The sequence below is a fragment of the Salvia hispanica genome, chromosome 3 (assembly GCF_029641045.1).
Source record: "Salvia hispanica isolate PSC_SH4W2 chromosome 3, Shi_PSC_v1, whole genome shotgun sequence".
Classification (NCBI taxonomy): Eukaryota; Viridiplantae; Streptophyta; class Magnoliopsida; order Lamiales; family Lamiaceae; genus Salvia; species Salvia hispanica.
The window spans coordinates 59945028-59969858 of NC_142694.1; the positions used below are offsets into that span (position 1 = coordinate 59945028).

Genomic DNA, 24831 nt, shown 5'->3' on the forward strand with positions numbered 1-24831 from the left:
TCCATGTTTTATTAGCGGCTACTTAAATATTTAATTTCACTCCCTATATTTATAAAATATTTAAATCTATACTCAAAATTCACAAATATTCAAAAACGGCCCAAAACTCGCCTTTTATATGCGTTGGGATCCCCTGCTGTGCAAAATGCCACAGCATGGGATGCTGTGCACATCCCCACCTTTGAATAATTTTACATACTTGTATTATTTTTTTTCATTCTAGCAATGGATGGTGTGAATATGCACAACATCCTCTACTATGGCATTTTGCACAGCAGGAATCCCAATCCCCTTTTATATATGTATAGATTTTGCTAATAAATGTGAATCTTAATTGATACTACTATGTATTAATTAGTTATAGATAGTTAATTTGATTAGATTTGACTTTCCTCTCTAATAAACAATTATACATAACGGCTAATTTTCTTTTTATCTAAAATAAAGATATACTAGTACATATTTAAATTAAGGTTATGACAAAGTGACATAGGAGCATTATGGCATAGAGATATTATGTGACTTTACCCATAGTTAACTATTTATATGGAATTATCATTTTCCCCACTCTTTATTTTGTCCAGCGTAAGCAGTTTTTGGCTAAATTTGGGAAGTTGCTACATACTACTAGTAATTAATACTATTTCTGATTGGTGATTAATGTATTTAACATTTACAATAATTTTCTATTTCGACGATGGACCCATAACAAAGTCTCAACTTGTTATGCATTTGTTATATTTCCACTTTTAGACTCTATTGATTGTAACGAAATTTGTAGTATTATAGCTCTTACCAACTTGTTTACATATTGTAACAACTACATACTACTGTATATAATACAATGAATATTATGTGCTATAAAATATTTCGTTACAATTTACCTTGTATACATTTTTAACGAGGAAATCTCATGTTTTTTAGGCTCTTCTTGGTATAGTGGAATGAAATGGAGAAATGAAGAAATGGCATTCCTACCTTCATTATTCCATTCCTTTGCTTGGTAAATATTTTTGTTAGGAATCACCATTCCTTTTGAAATGGTCATTCCATTCCATGTGAAAATACTCATTCCATCCATTTAGCTAAGGAATGACCATTCCATTCCATTTCATTTTCCTTTCTTCTTATTTTAAAATTTAACAAAATTATATAAATATTATTTTATATTATATTTAAATTTAATATCATTATAATTTTACAATAAACTTAAAATTTAAAATATTTTAATAATTGAAAAATCCACACACACACTTCACACACTACACACACTTCACAAATTCACACACTTTACACACTACACACATCACGCACTACACACATTTCACACACTACACACACTTCACACACTACACACATTACACGTATTTCACACACTTCACACACTACACGTATTTCACACACTTCACACACTACACACATTTCACACACTTGACACACTGTTGCACTTTTTATTAGCACTAAAAATACCTGCAAGTATACAGGGTAGATCTAATATAGCTAAAGGTCAGTACCGGGATATCGAACACAGGGAATATAATTGCAACTAGCTATTATGTACTAAGCGCCAAATACAATCTAGAGAAACAAGAGAAGTTTTGGGTTTTTTGAAAGTAAAAACAATTAAAAGCAATCAAACAACTAAATGCAATTAAATCACAAAGATAAAATATGAGAGATAAGAAAATTCTAGGGATGTGCGTTCACAATTATGGTTATACAAATTCCAACTACAATACCCTAGCACAGTTTATACTTTGAAAGGACGAGTCACCTAGCTTATGCTCATGCGATACAAACGTTGATTACAACATTAGGGTTGTCAATCCTAACACGTAACTCCAAAAAGCTCCTAAGACCTTTGAAAAGTCCTCACTCTCAATTAACAGTGTCGTTTTAAGGGAAGCTAACTGTAGCGTCTACTAAGTAAATCTAACTCGCTAGAACTCTGTCACAGTTATGAAGCAAGCTATATTAATTCATACACGATTGTGTCACGCAATCATGCAGCATCAAAACTACTTAGGGAAGAAACAAAGTAAAAACAAAACAGATATTAAATAGAGAAAGGAATTGTATAACCAAAGTCGTTACTAACACATCCAAAGAATCCTATGAATTTAGTTAGACATAATTGAATAAGCTAAAAACATAGATTGGAGTGAAAACAATTGGAACATAAAACTAAAGCAAATAAAACCCGTAGGTTGAATCCTTGTCGTTCTTGATGTTCTTGTTTCTTTCTCCAACCCGTTGCACAATGAAGAACTCTCAAATTTATGCTAAGGAAGTAATTGGCAAAAAGAAAATGAAAGATTAGGGTTGGAGGAGGAGCTATGAAAGCTCCCCTTTTGGGGGCTAAGGAAGAGTTGAATTCTATGAATGAGGTTATGGGGTATATATAGGCTTTAGAAGGATTTAAATTTGATAATAAGTGTCCTCCAAGCATTAGGAAATATGTAATTTTCGTTCCCCATATAGAAGGAAAAGATTTGGCTTCACAAGGTAAGATCTTCTTTCCTTCTTCAGTTTTCCGCCTAGACTGCAGCTGGCAGCTTTGCGCGACTTTGATAGAACGGCCATAACTCTCTCCACAGAACTCCGATTGAGGTGATTCTTGTACCATCTTACAGCTCTTTTCACGACGAAGAGAATAGTGAGTAGAACACCCTGATCGAACTTCATGATCGCCAGAAATTTGAGTTTGAAGACAGCTGTCACGCGCCGTGTTTTTGTGGCGGGCCGCCGCACCTTGGCCGGCGGTCGCCGCGCGTAGTCCAATAGCTTCTGACTCCTTGTGGCGGTCGCCGGGCGTGTCTTTGTCTTCGCTGAGCGCCGGCGGTCGCCGGAAGTGTTGCGGCGGTCGCCGGAGAAGCTCCAGATTTCCTACTTCGCATTTTTACTCTATTTTTAGGCTCAAATATGCACATTTCTCACAAAAGATTTCAAAATACCAAAATAGATAAAATATGCAAATAATGGACATGTAATGCAACTTTAACATTAAAAACGGACCAAATAATGGCCTTAAAACCGTGCAAAATCCGAGCGTATCACACACTACACATACTACAGACATTTCACACACTACACACACTTCACACATTTCACACACTACACACACTTCACACATTTCACACACTTTACACACTTTTTTTTCGATAAAATAAAGGCTCATACTGCATTTAAAATGGGTGAGCAAGTCAAAGAACAAACAAGTCTAAAACAAAAAACCAAAAAGGCTATAGAGCCAAAACACCTAGACTAACAAGAACGGACAAAAGGATCCAACAAAAGCTCACACAGAAAACAAAGGGAGGTCACCTTAGCAACGGCCATCACCTTTTTGCCTAACTTTGGGCAGCTCCTCGCTAATTTGACTTGATAGAAATGGAAATCCCGGACACCAAGCTTTAGCCCATGATCCCAATCTCCATAAAATAAGCTTCTTCTCAACCTCCCAATTTGGCTCCGCCTTTTCAAAAATCACCTTGTTCCTCAGCCACCAAATGGTCCAAGAGACAACATAAAAAAGCTAGGTCCAAATCTTCTTATCAAACTTGCAAAAGGGACACACTTTACACACTACACACATTTCACACACTACACGCACTACACGCATTTCATACACTACACACATTTCACACACTACACGCACTACACACATTTCATACACTACACACACTTCACACACTACACGCACTACACACACTTCACACGCTACACACATTTCACAAACTACACACACTTCGCACACTACACACACTACACACACTTTACACACTACACACACTTTACACATTTCACACACTACACACATTTTCACACACTTCACACATTTCACACAATACACACATTTTAAAGACCGAACTAGAGACCAAATCTCATCCATCAATTTACAATCTCGTGGTCACAATAATTCATCCAAAAATTATTATTTTATTTATATTAAAATGGCTGAAGGGTATAATTAGAAAACAAGATGATTCGCCCTTGCAATCCCATCGCCACTACCGAATCCCATCTGCGGCGGAATCGCTACGATCGTGAGGAATATGTCGGCCGAGGAGGCGGAGGTGAGGGCGGTGGCGATGGAGTGCCTTTATCGCTACAGCCACTCCCCACGTGAAGCTACATGTATCCTACATTTAAAATATTTATCGTTTCAAGTTTAATATGTCCAAAAAATTCATTTATTTATATAAATTTATTGGAAATTTCAGTTTCAATAAAACTATCTTCTGGAGTGGGCCTTGGTCATTTTTTTAAATTGGGCTAAATATCCTTCCATTCTTCAGCACAAATATATAATTCTTTATCAAGCTTTTCTAATCATGTCAACATGAACTTGATGCAGGAATTAGAGCATAGAGCTCAAGTTGTATCATCGCCCCACTTTCAAAATGAAAGTGGATTGCAATGGTTTGCCTTCTATTTTTCAAGTCCCTGTTTTATTAGTTATGTTGGTAGCGAATGATAAGATCTTTTGAGATTTCAGAGAAGAGATGTCCATTGCTTTATCTTCCCGAGCAAATACATAATTTGGCATGCCTTCATATTAAATCCTCCAAGATAATGCATATATTCTATGTTGTCGTTGATGGATCATGAGAGCCTAATTGGCCTAAAATTGGACCCATGTGGACTTGAACTTTGTGAAATCGTGGGATGTAAGAAGCATTCGAATGTGTTTGGATTGTTTGGTCCGAAGTCATAATTGAAGTTGAGTTGAATCATTTTGAGTTGTGTAAGTTACTTGAATTATTTATCTTTATGGCTAAAAATAAAGTATTTAACGTACTTTATTTTCTCTTTGACTACACTCTCTTTCTTACTATACACACTTTTCTTTATTTATGTGTTGAAAAGAAACGCCTCAAGTTACATAAGACGGAGTGAATAACAAGTATTGTTGGTGCACTACTGAAGCCAAGATGAGATGAAATGTTTGAGGAAAATACATTTTGTTGAAGAAGAAAAATATAAAACCATGTTTGAGAGGAAAAAAATTAAAAATTCAGAACTATTTTTTAATTGGACAAAATATTCTTCTTTTACAAATTGAAAATGAAAATATTATATTTGTTAAACAGCCGAGGAAATAAACGAAAAATTTAAGTATTACTTAAAAACAATGAAGTCACACTAAATTGACAGTATGTTGCACATAGCAAATAAGTTGAAAACAATTTGCAATTAAATTGGTCATTGCTTTTCCTAAATAACAATAGTCAATATAGGCAATAAGTCTCAACTCTCAAGCCAATACATGGAATGATGGAAATGCACTATTGACTTCATCATACATCATGCCCCATCCTTCTTACAATTGAATATAACTGATTTTCAATCTTTAATTTATTTGATCCTTTGGAAAAATACCACTTGAATTTTTCTGTATTTGACTTCATGTCCAGCTCTTAGAATATTTTACACAGCTTGATAATGAACGTTGATTTTTATTTAACTTATTCGTATTTCTTTACTACTGATCCTAATTATTTATGATTAGAAAAAAAGACCAAATCATAAATTAACAAATATTTTATAGTATTGATGTCACTTTTTACCTTTTGTGCTAAAAATATTAGTAGCTAATTCCTCCGTCCTATTAGAAATAAAATATTTACTTTTTAAAATAAGATTTTATATGGTGTTGGTTTGTGAGTTAGTAAGGAGATAGTAAAAAGAGAGACATGAAAGTAGTGATGATGGAATAATCCAAAAAGAAAAACTTTTCATTTTTAATGGGACAATCCAAAAAGGAAAACATTTATTTTTTAATGGGACGGAAGGAATACTTAAATCACAATAATTAATGAAATTCTAGTTCGTCTAATAAGATTTAAGATAGAATAACAAATTACAAAATATCAAATTTTTTCAATTATCTGTACAAAATAACATTTTTAGTGATGTTTTAATTTTTTTTAAAAAAGAAAGGAAATGAAAACAAAAGGAAAATATACTTCTTATATAATCAAACAATGTCAATTTGAATATCACCGAAAGATTAATTTTACACATATGAGTCACTTGTGACAAATTAAAACTTCATCATTTCATATTTAATTTTCAAATACCTTGTAAGACTGTGACCAAAATTGAACAAATTTTACATATGTACGCAGGGACGGATCTATATACACTTTACAAGGGCAAATGCCCCACCTCAAAAAAAAATTATTTGTGCTATTTTAATACAATTTTTTTTTTTTTTTTTGAAATACCTTTATAATGCCCCTTCTCAAAACCTTAAAATCTCTTTGTATAGAATTTTGCCCCACCTATAGAGAATTTCTGCGTCCCTGTATGTACGCATTACGTAAGTTGATAAATTCTGAAACGTAGCATGATGAAATTTTTTGTTTTGGGACAATTGAGAAAAATATCAATGTTATAATATAATTGGGCTTTTAATCAAGTTGCGGGATAAACCAGAATTTAACCAAAATTCATGAATATTTTAGCCATTTACCCTGTATTTAATTAATAAAAAACCCTGTATTTAATTGCTTTACGTGAATAAGAGCTGATTGACCTAGAGCTAATTATAGTGCAAACGTGCAATTAATGTATGTTTCTCTATTATACAGAAATAGGTGAGTTCACAATAATATTTAGGACTCATTTGATAAAAAAGATGGGATATGAGAAGATATGTAAAACAAGATAAGAAATACGGGCTTCATGTCAAGATATGCAAAGATATGATTTTTTTCCGTTGTTGTTTGATAGAAAAGAAATTATCTAAATTTGAATTGTATATTAAATAACATGACTTAACTTGACAAATTGGTGAGATACATAAACAAGGTTAATGTTATAATTTTAGTAAGATTAGATAGGGCCCTGGTCTTATACTGGGCTTTGAGTTAAGCTTAACTATGATATCAAACAATTAGAAATGTCCATATATAATTCTCTATCTTGGTATTACTAACTTATCAAACATGCCCTTAGAATATAAAGAACGATATAGAATCACATTTTTGTTATAGAAATTAATATGTATGTTATCAGAGAGTTTTTAGATGTATTTTGTTAAACTGTTTTATACACATTGTTCTTACATCGAATAAATATATTATGGATACTGAAAGTGGTGTAGTTAGCTTGTATGAATGAATCAAACACTAAAAATAGATAACGTAACATGTACAATGTCTAATACTGCCTCCGTCCCGCTTTAGCAGTCCTATTGACTTTTCTGCACTCATTTTGTAAAAATGATAATAAATAGTTAAAGTGAATAAATAATAAAGTAAAAAAGAGAATAATATAGATAAGACTATTCTCTATATTATTCTCTTTTTTACTTTATTTTTTCTCCACTTTAACTATTTATTATTATTTTTACAAAACGAGTGCAGAAAAGTCAATGGGACTGTTAAAATGGGACGGAGGGAGTATGAATCTAGATCATGTTGTTCTCTTTTATTTCCATTATGTATCAAATATGTAATCAAGTCAGTTGGATTATAGCAGTAATTTAATAAGGACGTGATCAATTGCTAACTAATTATCAATCCAAAATTGAGACCAATTTTTAATCATTAAATTAGAAGATCTTGTGGTTGATATAATGTCAAGTGTAATATATTTTAAATTTAAATAATTATTAATTAAATTAAAAGAGTATTAATGTCAAATTCTATATGTAGTAATTATAACTAACTACTTTCTCTCTCCTCAAAATTATCTCAAATCTTTAAATTTATGTAACTCTCTCAATTTAAATTATTTTTTCGCAAAAAATATATCAAATCAAAGATAATTTAATAAGAATTCCAACGAGATTTCAATTGCATATGTTCCGACGATGTTCGGATGATGAAATTTGATAAATTATATTTCAATTTTCGTACATGTTGATAAGCAGCTTTTATCAACAAATGCAAAAAAAAATCTCAATATATTGTAAGCAAAATCTCAATATTATGCATGTACAATCTCAATAAAAATGTGTCGATATTTTCTTGTCCTTGTGTTGATATTCTAATGTCATATTGTTGATATTTGTAATACACAATGTTGATATAAAAAAACACTCACGAAAATTATCATATGATAACATAATGACGATATTACCCTTTTGTTGATATTTTGTCTACTATTTATTGAGATTTGTGAGCTTTAATCTCATCCACTCATTTTAAAATCTAAGAGTGGAGATTTAGTCTTGATTTTGGATTAGGGTGCTATAAGGATTAGAATAGGACCTAGGCAATTTATTTATTGGTTGGCGTAATGTTTAGAGAGATTCTTGTTCTCGCACCCAAGACTAAGTCAGATTAATTACACTAATCATCGACAATATTTTTTGAAATGACCAATCACCAAAATTTGATTATTACTATATGTACATAGAGTTAGATGTCAATTATTGAGTTTTAAATATTAAAACCTCAAATATAATAAGATATGCGAGGTCTCGAAGTAGCTAATTTGGATATGAACGATCTACATGCATATAATAATAGTTTAGCCTGTTGATTTTCAACTCTTTGCTAATAGTGATGACAAAACTTAATATATAAAATAACATAACTAACCTTAATTAATCCGCTTGACGCTGCAATAACCCTTCGCAATCAAATTAATCCAATTGTGCCCCTTCAGGCGACCTTTCTGGTTTCGAATATCCAATGTATAGTACTTACTCCGTTACCGTGGTTCCGTCCGCTATTTATAGTCTCATTTTAACTTGATACGGGTTTTAAGAAATTGTTTGATTTTATGAAGAAAAATAGAAAATGAGTTAATGGAAAGTGAACTATGAGTGTAATGAATTAGGTGAATTGTGAGTCCCTTTTCCTATAATGGTAAAAAACAAATGAAACTTTAAATCACGGACATCCTAGAATAACAAAATAAGATAGTATTATTTCACGGAAGGAGGGAGTAACCCTTTTCTTATCTCATTATTCATGTCTTAAGGGAATTACATACATATTAACATTATATATATACGCTGCATTGACTAATTTGAGGTAATTATCAATAATGATCATAACATATTTTCAAGTCTCGGTAGATTAGTTATCTATTTTATATACTACATACTCCTTGGATATCTCCGCGAAGGAAATATATACGAAAAGAGTATATTATCTATTTATTTTTTTAAAAGTGAAATACTTTCTTCGTGTTAAGGCAGTTGATTCGTATTTTCTTTTTTTATTTGTGTAAGGTAGTTGAGTCATTTCATTTTTTATGTAAAATTTTTATCCAATCTCTTATTTTACTCTAGATTTCTTCATCTCTGTTACTTTATTCTTTCTCTTACATTCGTCTTTCCACTTTAACTTCTAACAAATCACTTTCTTAAATCACGTGCTTAACAAAATGTCTCAACTACCTTGGGTCGAAGGGAGTATAACTTTTCTAAAATAACCAACTTTAAGTAGAAAAGGTATATAGAAAAGTAAAATGGTGATTTCCAAATGATATAAAATTTTAAAAATTATTTAGAACATAAATGATATTAGAAATGAGTCACTCACCTCTTTAAAAGCCTTATAAGGGGGAGGGTTATCCACACTTTTATAGTTGAGCCAGGATCGTTACCAAGCCAATGTGAGACAAAATATTAGAATTTTAACACGCCCCCTCACGTGTGGGCCGGAATGACACATCGGACTTCCTGATACGTGGGTAGGCAAGATAAGAGATAAAGAGTTAAATCCATCATCGGATTGGGCCGCTCTGATACAAAATTAGAAATGAGTCACTCACCCCTTAAAATGTCTTATAAGGAAGAGGGTTATCCACACTTTTATAGGTGAGCTAGAATCGTTACCAAGCCGATGTGGGACAAGATATTAGAATTTTAACAAATGAGCTCTAAACTAATCAAATATACTCCCTCCGTATTCAAAAAATAAAAACATTTGAAATGACATGAGTTTTAATGCACAATTGGTAACGTAAGTAAGAAGAATTGGTAAAGTAAGAGAGAGGAAGAGAAAAAGTAGTGAAAGTAGAGTTAATGGATTGTGGGGTCCTTGTCTTAAAATAGAAAGATTCTAAAGTTTCTATTTTTAAGGAACGATCCAAAATGAAAATAGTTGCTATTTTTAAAAAATGGTGGGAGTAAAAAGGCAAAAGCCTGCTCTATGAACCCAATTAATATTAAACAACATATTTAACAGATAATATATTATAACAAATTCTCCCATCGTCCATGAAATATTGTCCAAGTTTAACTTGGCGCGAGTTTTAAGAAATATAAAAAAATTGAGTTGAAAAAGTTAGTGGAATGAATGTCTCACATTTATATATTAGTTTTATAATTGAATGTGGTTGTAAAGAATTAGTGGAAAGTGATGTCCATTTACCAAAAACAGATAAACAAAATGGACAATTTTTTACGGACGAACCAAAATAGCAAAACTGGACAATATTTCACGGACGAAGGGAATAATATAAAGTGTTAAAAATATTCAAACATAAATCAGCCCTAAACTATTCGAATAAAATGGTTGAAGCCTATTCCACATGAACCCAGCTCCCTACTTTCTAATATGTTATCCCAATCCTTCAAACAAAGAACCAAAGTACTACCCTAATCCCTCGAACACAAATCACTTTCCCCTATCTTCTTCTCTAAATTTGTACCTTTCAATTTTTTTATTTTTGTGATATAGAAAAGTAATTGATTGGCTTTCATTCATTTTCAAAAGTACCTCAACTATATTCTTTCTTCATTTCTCACTTTGACATGCATTACAACTAAAATCTAAATTGCTAATTACTATAAAAAAAAATAAATTGCCTAAAAAGTCACAAATTTTGGGGAAAGTTTGATTTTTCCAACGAACTATAAAAGTTCCGCCTAAAGTCACGAACTTTATCGGATCGTGCAAATTTTCCAAACTACCCGACCTGACAACATATTTCCGTTAAAAACTTGTCCCACATAGCATGCCGGAGGCGTGACTTGGAAAAATTTCTGAATGGGCACAAAACGACATCGTTTTATGCTTTTATTTTATTGAATCTTCTTTACACGTAGCTGATTTCATCCATAAACCGTTTGTTGACAATTCCACTCTTGTCGATTACGTTTTCCGTGGATTGCATCGGGGTTGCGCTTTCAAAACAGCCAAAAAGAGGGTAGTAATAAAATGCAAACTCTAAACTTTTCAGCACAGTGTCAACACAACTTCATCAACTTCAACACAGTGCAAACAGTATAAAATTTCAAAATTTTGATGTCAGCACAATGTCAATACAACAATGTCAACACAATATCAAAACAATGTCAACACGGTGTCAATCGTTGAAACTGTGTTGATATTTTCTGTCGCTATTATTTTGGAATCTGTTGACATTTTTTATCGGTTCAGATCATAGTTTAAAGTTTGTACAATATTTAGAGTTTAAATTTGATTACATTCCTATAAGGCTATTTCTACTATTTTATACTAGTATTTCTATATTTCTTTATTAAGTTAAATAAATTTTAAAAATTTTGACAAATCAAATAAAAATACAAATGACGAATATGAACCACCACTCCTATACATTAATTATATCTATCACATTTTGAATATATAATTATTTGGTTCCATTAAAAGACTAAATAGCGTTCTTACCAAAAAAAAGATGGAATCACAACTTAAAAACATAAAGTGAAAACTTTTTTGGTGAAAATGTTATTAAAAAAACTAAAACTAGATATATTCAACTAACAGCTTTTCCGCAATACATTACCATTTTCCTACTATTTCATTTTCTGCAAAGTCGTCATCGTTAGAATAGTCAAATTAGATAAATTCAACTAACAGCTTTTCCACACGGCATCACCAAATCACTCTTTTGAATTTTCAATTTTCTGTATTTTACTCAGGGACATAATAGTCATTCTACAAAATGCAATATGCAGCATGTGAATCCAGAATCTTTCCAACGAGATTCCCTCTCATTACAGTTTCTCAATAACCAATATATTATCATTGATTTGAGTATTTATGTACATTAACATTTAAATTAATTTCAATTGCTCTGATTTATTTTATTGCTAAAAACGGCTGACATATCAATGGAGTATATTTTTTATCAACGTCTACTATAAAAGCTACTCACCTCTCTAGTCAAGTACAACTAATTTTGAGAGAGAAAGACAGAGGAAAACCGGCTGAATTCCTTTCACAATGTCGCTTCTTACAGATCTCATCAACCTTAATATCTCAGAATCAACTGACAAGATCATTGCTGAATATGTTTGGTGATTGTTCCTTTTTTTTGTTCATACAAATTCATTGATTTTATAAATAATCTTTCTACCTTGTTTATTTCGATTTGATTTGGCTAAAGTGATTGATGCAAAATATTTGGCAGGATTGGCGGCTCTGGTATGGACCTCAGAAGCAAAGCTAGGGTGATAATCTAAATTACTCTTAAAATTTTCCCTTTTTTATTGTTTTGATTGAAGTAAAATTTTGATGAAATAAGCTGTTTCATATATGCAGACTCTTTCTGGCCCTGTTAGCAATCCTTCGGAGCTCCCCAAGTGGAACTACGATGGATCTAGCACCGGCCAAGCTCCCGGAGAGGACAGTGAAGTCATCCTATAGTATGTTTATAAATATTTATTTTCACTTATTTATTTGGAAAACTTTATGTACTGATGGATGAATTATGATGAAATAGTCCACAGGCAATTTTCAGGGATCCATTTAGAAGGGGACATAACATTCTGGTGAAATGTTTTTCTGCTTTTAAATATGTTGATTTCCCTATATTTGGATTGAATTATATTTGATGTATTGTGTTTTCTTGCTTGTAGGTCATCTGTGATGCGTATACGCCTGCTGGCGAGCCTATTCCAACGAACAACCGACACAGTGCAGCCAAGATTTTCAGCCATCCTGATGTTGTTGCAGAGGTTCCATGGTATTATAATGATTTCTTTTCCGTCTGTGACATGATTCACTAGGAAATCTTAATTTTTGGATCTCCGGATCGATCGTGTTATAGGTATGGTATCGAACAAGAATACACTCTTCTGCAGAAGGAAGTTAAGTGGCCTCTTGGATGGCCCGTCGGTGGTTTCCCTGGACCTCAGGTCACGATCTCTCCATATTCCTTGTTTTTTTGTCCCTTGATCACTTCTTGTCACAGTTACCGAATTTCTTGTTCTTAGAGTTAGACTTGGCTTATGAATGTGTTTTGTATCATTGTATGTTGTTTTCTAGTGTTGGTTTATGTTTATAACTACGAGTTACATATTAGTGTATGGTTGGATATAGGGACCTTATTACTGTGGAACTGGAGCTGACAAAGCCTTCGGACGTGAGATCGTTGATGCACACTACAAGGCCTGCCTTTATGCTGGAGTCAACATCAGTGGCATCAACGGAGAAGTGATGCCTGGCCAGGTAAAGTTTGGTTTCTCGAAAATCTTGTCTTAGTCCGTTTCCTTTTGTTGGCTCTCGAAAAATATATTGTTATTGCAACATCTGCAGTGGGAATTTCAAGTTGGACCATCAGTTGGCATTTCAGCTGGAGACGAGCTGTGGATAGCTCGCTACATATTGGAGGTATTGATTCATTTTATCGTAAATGGAAAGTACCAACGACTTCACTGCTTGTGCTAAAACATGTTTTTCAATCTTGGCAGAGGATCACTGAGATTGCTGGAGTCGTTGTGTCGTTCGACCCCAAGCCCATTGAGGTGACTTTAGTGCATCTTTTCAGGACTTAGCTTATTAGTTGTGATTCTTATTTTTTTTATGTGATTAGGGTGATTGGAATGGGGCTGGTGCACACACCAACTACAGGTGAATGCTGTTGTTAATCCCATTATGTCGATGCAAACTCGTGTGTTCTCGTTGAGGGCTTGTTTGCTTACTTCGCTTCGTATACACTATTGCAGCACCAAGTCAATGAGGGAGGAAGGAGGCTATGAAGTCATCAAGAAGGCCATTGAGAAGCTCGGGCTGAGGCACAAAGAGCACATTGCTGCCTATGGGGAGGGCAACGAGCGTCGCCTCACTGGAAAGCACGAAACTGCTGACATCAACACCTTCAAATGGGTAGCATTTCTTATCATGTTAATCAACCTCAAAAATCATCATCATTTTCGTTTTCCATTCTGAAAAATGTGTGTGCACAGGGTGTTGCTAACCGCGGTGCATCCATCCGTGTGGGGCGTGACACGGAGAAAGAAGGCAAGGGCTACTTTGAGGACAGGCGGCCGGCTTCCAACATGGACCCCTATGTTGTGACCTCGATGATCGCGGAGACCACCCTCCTCGGAAAGCAGTGAGTCTGGTTCTCATCAGCTCAAACAAGGGATACTGTTTACTTCATATGTGATATGTAGCATAGTTTCTCATAGTCCCATCTCTCTCTGCATGTTGTTTTACTTGATTGAGTTCATTGGTGTATGTTAATAATTTCTGTGAGGGGTGATTTTCCATGCCTTGCTTGGAAATTCAACAAACAGTGTCTTTGAAATGTTTACCTCATGCTGTTATAGCATGTTACTTCATTTTCAATTTATTTGTTTTGTTTTATTATTATGTGGCTTTGTGCAACTTTATTTCTGGATGAAATAGGAAATTGAACTATAAAAAGGTGTACAGTTTGGCATATGGTATAGCATTATCATTTTCCCCTAAGCACTGTTTGGCTAAATTTGGGAAGTTGCTATATGCTACTAGTAATTAATACTATTTCTAATTGGTCATTAATGTAGACATTGAATTGGTTGTTGGCTTTCTGTATTTAACATTTAAAATAATTTTCTGTTTTGACGATGGACCCATAACAAAGTCTCAACTTGTTATGCGTTTGTTATATTTCCACTTTTGGATTCTATTGATTGTAACGAAATTTGTATATATTGCTGTTACCAACTTGTTTACATATTGTAAATTTGTAACAACTAGATACTACTGCATATAATACAATACATACATGTGCTTTAAAATATTCCTTATAATACAATATATATACATGTCTTTTAAAATATTCCGTTACAGTTAACGCAGTACTTCCTCTATACTATTAGAAATGAAACATTTTCCTTTTTAATTTATTTCATTAAAAATGAAACATTTCCAAAAATGAAAACAACTCTTCTACTTTTTCTTCTCTCTTATTTTACCCTCTCTTCGTTAACTTACAAAACAACACTACCTAAAATCATGTGCTGAAAAGCAAATGTTGCATATTTAATAGGACGGAGGGAGTATACATTTTTAATGAGGAAATTTCATTTTGCATTCTAAAACCATAGAACGGTTCTTAGCAAAAAAATTTAGGTGACTCAACTTATTTTTAACACAAGTATACCCGCTAATGTACGATGCTAATGTAGCAAACAGTAAGCAAGAGTATCGTATCCACAGAGACAATGCGTGTCAACCTAAGTACCACGAACCAACCTCAACTACTATATAGATGAATCGGAAAGTTTTGTTTTTCAAATCTACTTAAAAGCAAAGTAAAAAAACAATTAAAAACAATTGGAGAACTAAAAGCAAATAAAAGAAAACGGATGTAGATCAAGGATGAGGAAGATAGAATCCTACAGGATCGATAACAACTATCATATGCTCAACTAATTTCCAAACTATGCCAACAAGGGTCTCAAGGGTTATTAAGCTATCACTAAGGTAAAACGATATCTTCACCAGAAGCATACAATTTGTAGATTGCTACCTAGAACCAAAGTGTCCTTCCTAGAACTAAGGCAACAACTCCTAAAAGCTCCTAAGATACTTAGCTTCATTCAAAGGCTCAAATCTCTTGATTATATTGGCAAATGCGCGTCAATTTCTTCTCTTTCAAATTAAACTACTCACTTCCCAGGTATCGTAGTAAAATCCACAGACATTTATAAGGTGATCAGTCAAATAAATGTATAAGCACAGAAGAAATCAAATAACCACGTGAGCCGCGACATAGAAAAAGGAAATCGATTTAACATAAGAATCACTATATCTCCCCCGTAGAATTCTACGAAGGGTTTAGCTACTCATGTTCATTACAAAAGTCAAAGAAATATTCAAAGAAATGTTCAAAAACATTGTTTGAACAAAGGTAAAACTAAAATATGAACTCCTAGAATTATATTCGGCGGATTAGAGGCCTCGTCTTCAATCTTGCGATGAATAATCGTCCTCTGCTCGTTCTTCTCTTCTTTCTAGGTGAAAAACTATGATTTTAGGGTTGGAGGCGTGTAAAGTTGTGTTGGGAGGCGTTTCCTAGGCATATATATACCTAGGGTTGACTTTGAGCGCGAAATAAGCTGCCTAACGAAGCTAGCGGGTCGCCAGGTTTGGTGTGCGTCAAAGCTGGCGAGTCGCCAGCTGTCTACGGCATTTTTCCTGTGCGATATTGGCGGGTCGCCAGGTTCGTTTGCACGCGAACCTGGCAGGTCGCCAGTTATGTCACTGTTCTGCGCATTCTTTGTAAAACGGCAATAACTTCTTCTACCAAACTCCAATTGAGACGTTTAAGATATCCACGTGAAGCTCTTTCATAGACAAAGCGAATGGTATGCATTATGGGCTGATCAGACTTCGAAATCTCCAGAAAAACTGTCTCAAACCAAAGTTGTTGCACATCAATATATTTTGTACATTTTTCTACACATTCTTCACAAAATGATCAAAATATGATACACTCGGATTTTGGATTGTTTTAAGGCCATTATTTGATCCGTTTTGGTATTTTGACATGTTTTGTGAGAAATGTGCATATTTGAGCCTAAAAAGGGAGTCAAAATGCGAAAGTTGGAAATCTGGAGTTTCAGGTAGCGTCAGGTGACCTCCGCAACACATCCGGCGACCGCGGCACTCAGCAGAGACAAAGACATGCCTGAAGACCGCCCGGAAGTTCGTGGCAACCGCCAGGAGTCAGAAGCTTCTGATTTACGCGCGGCGACCGCTGGCCAAGGTGCGGCGGTCCGCCACAAAAACGCGATGCACGACAGTTGTGTTCAAACTCAATTTCCTAGCGATCCTAAAGTCCGATCAGGGCGTTCTACATTTCATTCTCTTCGTTTTCAAAAGAGCTTCGCGTTGGTGTCACGAACACCTCGATCGGAGTTCTGTGGAGAAGGTTATGGTCATTCTACTAAAGTCGCGCAAAACTGTCAAATGCAGTCTAGGCGGAAATTTAAAGAAGGAAAGAAGATATTACCTTGTGAAGCCAAATCTTTTCCTTCTACTATGGGGAATGAAAATTCCATCTTTCCTATTGCTTGGATGAGACTTTTTACCAAATTTAAATCCTTCTCAAGCCTATATATACCCCATCAAATCTCTTCATTGGAGAGCTTATTTTTGCAACATAATTCCCAGAGATTAAAAGTTAGATTACGTCATTGTGCAAGGAGTTGAAGAATGATTTCAAGAACATCAAGAACAACAAAAATTCAACCTACAGGTTTTATTTGCTTTAGTTTTATGTTCAAATTGTCTTCACTTCAATCTATGTGTTTAGATTATTCCATTATGTGTAACTAAACTCATAGGATTCTAAAAATGTGTTAGTAACGACTTTGGTTATACAATTCCTATTTTTTATTTAATTACTTTGTTTCTTTCCTAAGTTATTCTTGACGCTTCATGTCTAAGTGACACATTCTGTGTTGATCTGAGAGAGTTCTAGCGAATTAGGTCCACTTAGTAGACACTACAATTAGCTTCCCTTAAAACGGCACTGTTGATTGAGAGTGAGGACTTTTCAAGGGTTTTAGGAGCATTTCGGAGTTACGTGTTAGGATTGACAACCCTAATATCAGTAATCAACGTTTGCATCGCATGAGCATAAGCTAGGTGACTCGTCCTATCAAAGTAATAACTGTGCTAGGGTATTGTAGTTTGGATTTTGTATAACCATAACTGTGAACGCACATTCCCGGAATTCCCCTTATCTCTATATTTTATCTTCGTGTTTTATCTGCAACTAGTTCTTATTTGCTTTTAATTATTTTCAGTTTTTAAAAGTTTCCAAAATCTTTCGGTTCTCCAAATAGTAATTGAGTTTTAGTAGAAGATAGACACTTTGTGTTTGTTTTCCCCGTGTTTGATATCCGGTACTGACCTTTAGCTATACCGTTGCCACTCTGTATACTTGCAGGTATTAATAGTGCTAAAAAATAGTGCATCAAAATACCAACATAATAGAGAAGTAGGTATAACCATACCTCAAAGTACACAATATATGATTAAAACCAAGTAAAAATACTCTCTAAAACCATGCAAAAACCAAGTGAATCACATGGTTAACCCCTAGAGCATTTACATTACTCACGAATGATGTCATTTTTCATCATGTTAGAAATTTTTTGGACGAGAACGCCTCTAGGCCTTAGTGGGCAGTTTTGTCCATTCCAACTCCCTCAACTTGCACCAAACCGTCGCGCCGTGATGGTGTCAAATATGTCATTTTTTAGATATTTACTAAACCATGCTCTTTTGTGTTCCTCTCTCTCCTCTCTTTTAGTAATCTTTCTTCTCTCTTTAATTGTTCTTTCTTACCTCTGCAACTTTTTTGAGTTTCATTAAAATGACGATTACTTCTTCCACAACCTACTCCACTTAAGGCCATGCGAATGATTGCAATAGTTGTAGGTGACTAAGGTTCACGTCAAAAATTGTTGGTATCAATGATAATGCTTACAAAGTGGATCTTCAGGGTAAGTATAATGTGTCGGCCACATTAAATGTGGTCGACACATTATACTTACCCCGTAGATCCACTTTATAAGCATTATCATTGATGCGCTTCACAATTCGAAAAGGACCATCTGCCTATGGCTGCAACTTCCCCCAACGCCCTCTAGGAAAACGTTCCTTCCTTAGATGAATCCACATCAGATCGCCTTCCACAAAAGCCACCTTTTTTCTACTCCTATCAGCTCGCAACTTATAGCTATCATTCTGTTGGATAATGCAACGCCGTACCTGCTCATGCAACTCCTTAATCTGCTGCACCTGCTCCTCGGCATCACTAAACTGTGTCGTTGTCGGTTAAGGTACCAAATCCAACGGAGTAATCAGATTACGTCCATAAACAATTTGAAACGGACTCCTCCATGTGGTTCTGTTCATTGATTGATTATAGGCAAATTCTGCATGTGCTAACACCAAGTCCCACTGTCGAGGATTATCTCCAATCAAATTACGAAGCAGATTCCCTAAACTTCGATTAACAACTTCTGTCTGGCCATCAGTCCGCGGGTAGTGGGAGCTTCTGAACTTAAGCTGTGAACCCACTCGTCTCCATAATGTGCGCCAAAAGTGAATCACAAACTTCACATCTCGGTCAAAGTCAGAGACTTGGGGACTCCATGGAGTTTCACGCTCTCTCGAATATTTAATTGTGCCACCTGACTTGCGTCAAATGTTTTGTTGCAAGGAACAAAATGTGCCATCTTTGAGAATCTATCCACAACAACCATAATTGAGTCCTTCTGTCTTTGCGTACGTTGCAACCCCAACACAAAATCCAAGCTGACATCCTCCCACGGTGCAGTCGGGACAGGAAGAGGTTTGTACAAACCCCGCATTGTTGTGGTGGGTTTTAGCGATGTGGCATGTCCGATATCTCTCCACAAATCGAGCCACATCCTGCTACATTCTTGGCCAATAGAAAGTAAGAGCGAGTAAGGCCAAAGTCTTGTCCTTGCCAAAATGGCCAGCAAGGCCACCCCCATGCGCCTCAGAAATAATGGCTGCTCTCAATGAGCATTGCGGAATACATAACCCGTGTCCCTTAAATAGGAATTTGTCGTGTATCATGAACTGCTGGAAACTCCCATTAGCACATCTTACCCAATTATCACGAAAATCTAGATCGTCACAATACAAGTCACTAAAAGTGTCAAATCCCACGACTCGAGTTTGCATCGTTGACAATAGAGAGTGTCGGCGGCTCAAAGCATCAGCTACCCTATACTATGTTCCCAACTTGTGCTTGATCACAAAATTGAATAATTGAATGAATTCAACCCATTTGGCATATCGAAAATTCAACTTGTGCTGCCTTGTATGTACTTCAATGCTTCGTGGTAAAAAAATAACACAAATTCCTTGGATAAGAGATAATATTGCCAGTGATTCAACGTTCGGATAATAGCATAAAATTCTTTGTCATATGTAGAGTAACTTCATCGTGTCTCACATAACTTCTCACTAAAAAATACAATCGGCCTCTGATTCTGACTCAACACCCCACCAATTCCCACGTTAGAAGCATCACAATGAACCTCAAACACATCATCAAAATTGGGTAAAACTAAGACAGGGGCTTGAGTGACCTTTAATTTCAACAGTTGGAAAGCAGCGTCCGCCTCACTACTCCACACGAACTTACCCCCTTTCAAACACTCGGTGATGGGAGAAATAATGCTACATAAAATCCTTAATGAAACGACGGTAAAATGAAGCCAAACCGTGGAAACTCCGAACATCATGAATGCTAGTTGGTGTCGGCCAGCTAGTGATAGCATTTATTTTGCCAGCATCCATCCGTATTCCCTCCTTGGTGATTACCAATCCCACAAATGTTACCTCCTCGGTTAGAAAATGGAACTTCTTCGCGTTAGCATACAGTTGTTGCTCACGCGGCACGACAAAAATCTGGCTCTGGTGCTCTAGGTGTTGTGCTACTGAACGACTAAAAACTAGGATGTCATTGAAGTAAACTACTACAAACTTGCCAATAAATGGTCGAAAAACCTGGTTCATGAGCCGCATAATGTGCTCGGTGCATTCGACAATCCGAATGGCATAACCATCCACTCATACAACCCATCTCGCGTCTTCAAGGCTCTCTCCCACTCATCTCCCGGTCTGAGAAGAATATGATGGTAACCACTGCGAAAATCAATTTTTGAAAATACCTGCGAACCATGAAGCTGGTCCAGTAAATCATCAAACCAAGGGATGAGAAATCTGTATTTGATCGTGATCTTGTTGATCACCCTACTATTGATCCATCTGCTTTCGGAACCATTAAAGCCGGAACAGCACATGGACTATGCTCTCTCGAATAACACCTTCCAAAGCAACTCTAACACCTGTTTCTGCAACTCCTCATGATCCTTTGACCGCAAACGGTACGCAGCCTTGTTGGGGATAGAGGAACCTGGAATTAGATCAATACAATGTTGTATATCTCGCATAGGAGGTAAACCAGACGGAAATGTTGCCGGTAAAACATCTGCATACAATTTCACAAGCGGCTGCACTGGTGGGGGGTTATTCATCTCCGGATTGTTACTCTCGATCACGACTAACACGTAGCATGTTGGTGTCTCCGCTGCTGCTACCATGAAAGTTGACCTTGTCAAGAGGTTACTATTCTCGTTGCTTGTTTTGTTGACAACAGAATCATCGTTCTTATCCGGACAAGGGCACAAGGTGATAGTAGCACTGTCTTTCCTGAATGTGTACGTATTCTTAAACCCATCATGCCTGACCTTGTGATCAAATTGGCCAAGGACGACCAAGCAAAATATGACATGCATCCATAGGAATTACATCACACCAAACCTCATCTTCATATCGCTTTCTAGGGCTGGCAATTTTTGATCCAACACGATAATCCGACACGAATCCGCACGAAGTTAACCCGACACGAACAAGCACGTTTATGATTTGGGTCCTTATAGGGTCGACCCAATAAGAACCCGAAAATTTTGGGTTGGGTTGGGTTGGATGCGGGTCGAGTTGGGTCATCCATTAAGAAAAAAAAATTATTTTGATTATTTTTATTAATTAAAATAATATATTAAATTTAAATTTTAATTATTTTTATTAATTAAAAAATATTATAATTTAAATTTTATTAGTAAAAATATGATTAATACTATTATTAATTATTTTTTATGATAAAAAAATTTACTGAATACTTAAATTTTATTAAAAATAATTATTTTAATTATTTTAACTTTATTTATTAGATTTAATTTTAATATACTTTAATTTTATTATTTGGATTTAAATATTATTTAAATTAATTAATTTAATTATATAATATCATATGTCGGTCACTATCGTATAGCGTTTATATTGTGTAATAACTTACTATCATTAAATGATGACCAATATTTTTTTGGATGACACGAAATCCGCACGAATCTGACACGAATCTGTTTGGGTTGAACCCGATAAGAACACGATGATTTGGGTTGGGTTGGGTTGGGTTGGGACCCGATAAGATTGGGTCGATATTGGGTTGACCCGATAGCGACCCAATCCGCATGATTTGCCAGCCCTATCGCTTCCCAATAGAAAATTGAAATGGACATCGCTTGCTAACCTTCAATTCACTACCTTTGATCAACCATAATAGCTTGTAAGGTTGTGGATGAGCAACTGTTTATAATCCCAACTTCTCCACCATGATCGAAGAAACCACATTCTCACAACTACCTCCATCAATAATTACGTTGCATACCTTTCCTTTCGCAGTACACTTGGTCTGAAAATATTGTGACGCAACCATTGCTCGTCCTCCGCAACTGTCATATTCAACACACGTCTAACCACCAAAGTAACCCCCTGGTCGGCATATACCAACTCCGCACTCCATTCTGATAGTTCACCCTCGTTGTCTTTGTTGTCAAACATAGGAATATTGTCGTCACCCACAAACGTCACCATCTGTCGATTGGGGAAATAAGCTTGTATATGCCCAAAGCCTTGACACTTAAAAACAACGCACTGGTGTTCTTGACCGCTGCCCCTTGCATGACCAACGACTTACTGTCTTTTTCATGGTCAACTGTTTCTCCACTTTCAAATGATCAAATTCATTCGTGAAATCCTCTACCGAGAGATCTCCTTGCTTACAACCATGATATTCAATGAAAGCCTCCTGCCTAAAATAAGCTGGAAGAAATTTTCGACGCAATAATTTCTTTATCTTTTCCCATGATTGAATTTTCCCTTTTTCGTTCCCTTGATCGTTGCTTTTTTGTGTGCTCCCACCATATTGAAGCATGCTTCTTCAACTTAGTGGCGGCCAATTTCACCTTATTGCTATCACTAATGTGTTTAATATCAAACACTCGTTCAACCGTATTCAGCCAATCGATGAATTCGTCAGGCAAGGCTCGACCTTCAAATTCTGGAATCTCAACCCTCATGTCGATATCTCGTGCCGGATCAAGCCCGTATTCGCCACGGCGGGGGCCGTCCAGATGAGCGAACGGATTGACGTCTTCTCCATCGTTATGGGTGGATACATCTGTATCCGAATTTGCATCTGTCCATGACGTGAAAGTTATGGAATGCTTTATTTTGTGTGTGTGAAAATAAAGGCAAGTTGATTGAAGAGCAGATGTTCAGTTGACCACTACAACAAAAAAATCCGTTTAAGACGATTTTTAGTGCAATCAAGGATGCTAATTTGTGTTCCTAAATATACCACCAACGCTTCAAAAAGCGTCCTTATTGTTGGCATCAAAACTAAAATTAGAGGACGGAAGTGGAAGTGTCTCATAAAAAGTAAAAGATTAAGTTAATTTGTCCTTAATTTAGGAACACTTTTGTTTGGACCCTAAAATTATTATTATTTTTTAAAAAATTTCAAGGCAAGTAATTGCGTCTGGATTTTTGTATCCTTAAAAAATTAGTTTTTTTGCAGTGGGCGGAGAAGAAATGTTAGATTTTTGGTGTTAACCTAAAGGCTCTGGATACCACAATTGTTGATACTTATACACGAAAATACTACAAAGGAAATGATGGGGTTGGTAGCGGAAACACAAATAAATCAGAGACTAAGATCTATTTAGCAAATTACTCAGACAAAATCTATTCGCGTAATTATCACATGTATCATGCTCATAACTTGAATTAAAACATGTTTTTGATTAATTGAAACCTAAAACATGCTTTTCTACGGAATAGAAGTTATACCTTCTTGATTCTCCAAAGAATCGCAGATTGCTCGTTACTTCTCTACATGAAGATCTTGAGTACTAGACCACATATCTTTTAACTGGTTCCCGAACTGTATTCTGAAATCAATGTGAGCTAAGCTTATCAGAACACTAGGACTTGAATAAAGAAGACAGAAAAATCTCACGGAGGAGAGCTGAAGAAATTGTTAGAGTATTGTATAATAAAAATCACCTTTCGAATGATTGAATACTGTAGTAACTCTTATTTTATTTTTCAAGAAATGAAACAGATTATTTTTATCATAATGATGTTATGTTTTACATTTAATGGTTGTTTATTACATATTTAAATGTTATAAGAAACGTAACAATTCAATTTCTTTGTTTTAGTAGGTACTGGTTGTGGGCGACATCCACTTTAAGGTAACACAGTCAATTCTGAACAAAGAAAAAGAATGAATTTCACAACATAGATAGGCCTTGACTACCTATCGTGAAAGGTTGCAATATCAGTCCGCATATTTCTAAGCAGTACTGAAACAAGAAGACATTGGTGTGGTATAGCACTGAACAGATCTAACAGCAAGACATGTCTTTATGCTATCTACTGAAAGAAGAGGTCTTGATAAATAACTATTTCTTAAACAACATATGTTAGCATTGAGCATACGATATTGATTCCACACTACTTGGACTTATCAAATGGCACGGGTTTTTTATATCCCAATAATCCTGATATATTGGGTAGTGGTGATTAATGTCTAGCTGTGCTAGTAGGCATGCACAAACCGAACCGAACATGCGGTTATCCTAGAACCGGAACCGGAAGTGGCGGTTCAAACCGGGGAACGGTTCGGCGGTTCGGATGGTTCGGTTCAGGTTCAAGAATTTGAGAAACCGAAACTGGCGGATCAACGGTTCAAGTAGGTTTTTTGGCTAGGTCCTAGGCTTTTCAG

At 35.4% G+C, this 24831-nt stretch overlaps 1 protein-coding gene across 1 annotated transcript; it reads left to right on the top strand.

Annotated features, from left to right (window-relative positions):
* The first annotated feature begins 12055 nt into the window (after nt 1–12055).
* LOC125214104 (glutamine synthetase cytosolic isozyme-like) lies at nt 12056–14528 on the top strand. Its single transcript, XM_048114987.2, has 12 exons — nt 12056–12232; nt 12346–12385; nt 12477–12580; nt 12658–12706; nt 12794–12900; nt 12985–13072; nt 13257–13385; nt 13473–13547; nt 13628–13681; nt 13750–13787; nt 13883–14042; nt 14123–14528. Exons 1-12 carry the CDS (start codon nt 12159–12161, stop codon nt 14273–14275), a joined length of 1071 nt encoding a protein of 356 aa, XP_047970944.2. The 5' UTR covers nt 12056–12158; the 3' UTR covers nt 14276–14528.
* Nucleotides 14529–24831: the final 10303 nt, after the last annotated feature.

Bases quoted from the DNA above. Each gene is read 5' to 3' on its own strand.
- LOC125214104 (XM_048114987.2), top strand. From the start codon at position 12,159: ATGTCGCTTCTTACAGATCTCATCAACCTTAATATCTCAGAATCAACT. The intron at 13,386-13,472 runs GTAAAGTTTGGT...CAACATCTGCAG, and splicing joins GAGAAGTGATGCCTGGCCAG to TGGGAATTTCAAGTTGGACC. The intron at 13,682-13,749 runs GTGACTTTAGTG...TTATGTGATTAG, and splicing joins TCGACCCCAAGCCCATTGAG to GGTGATTGGAATGGGGCTGG.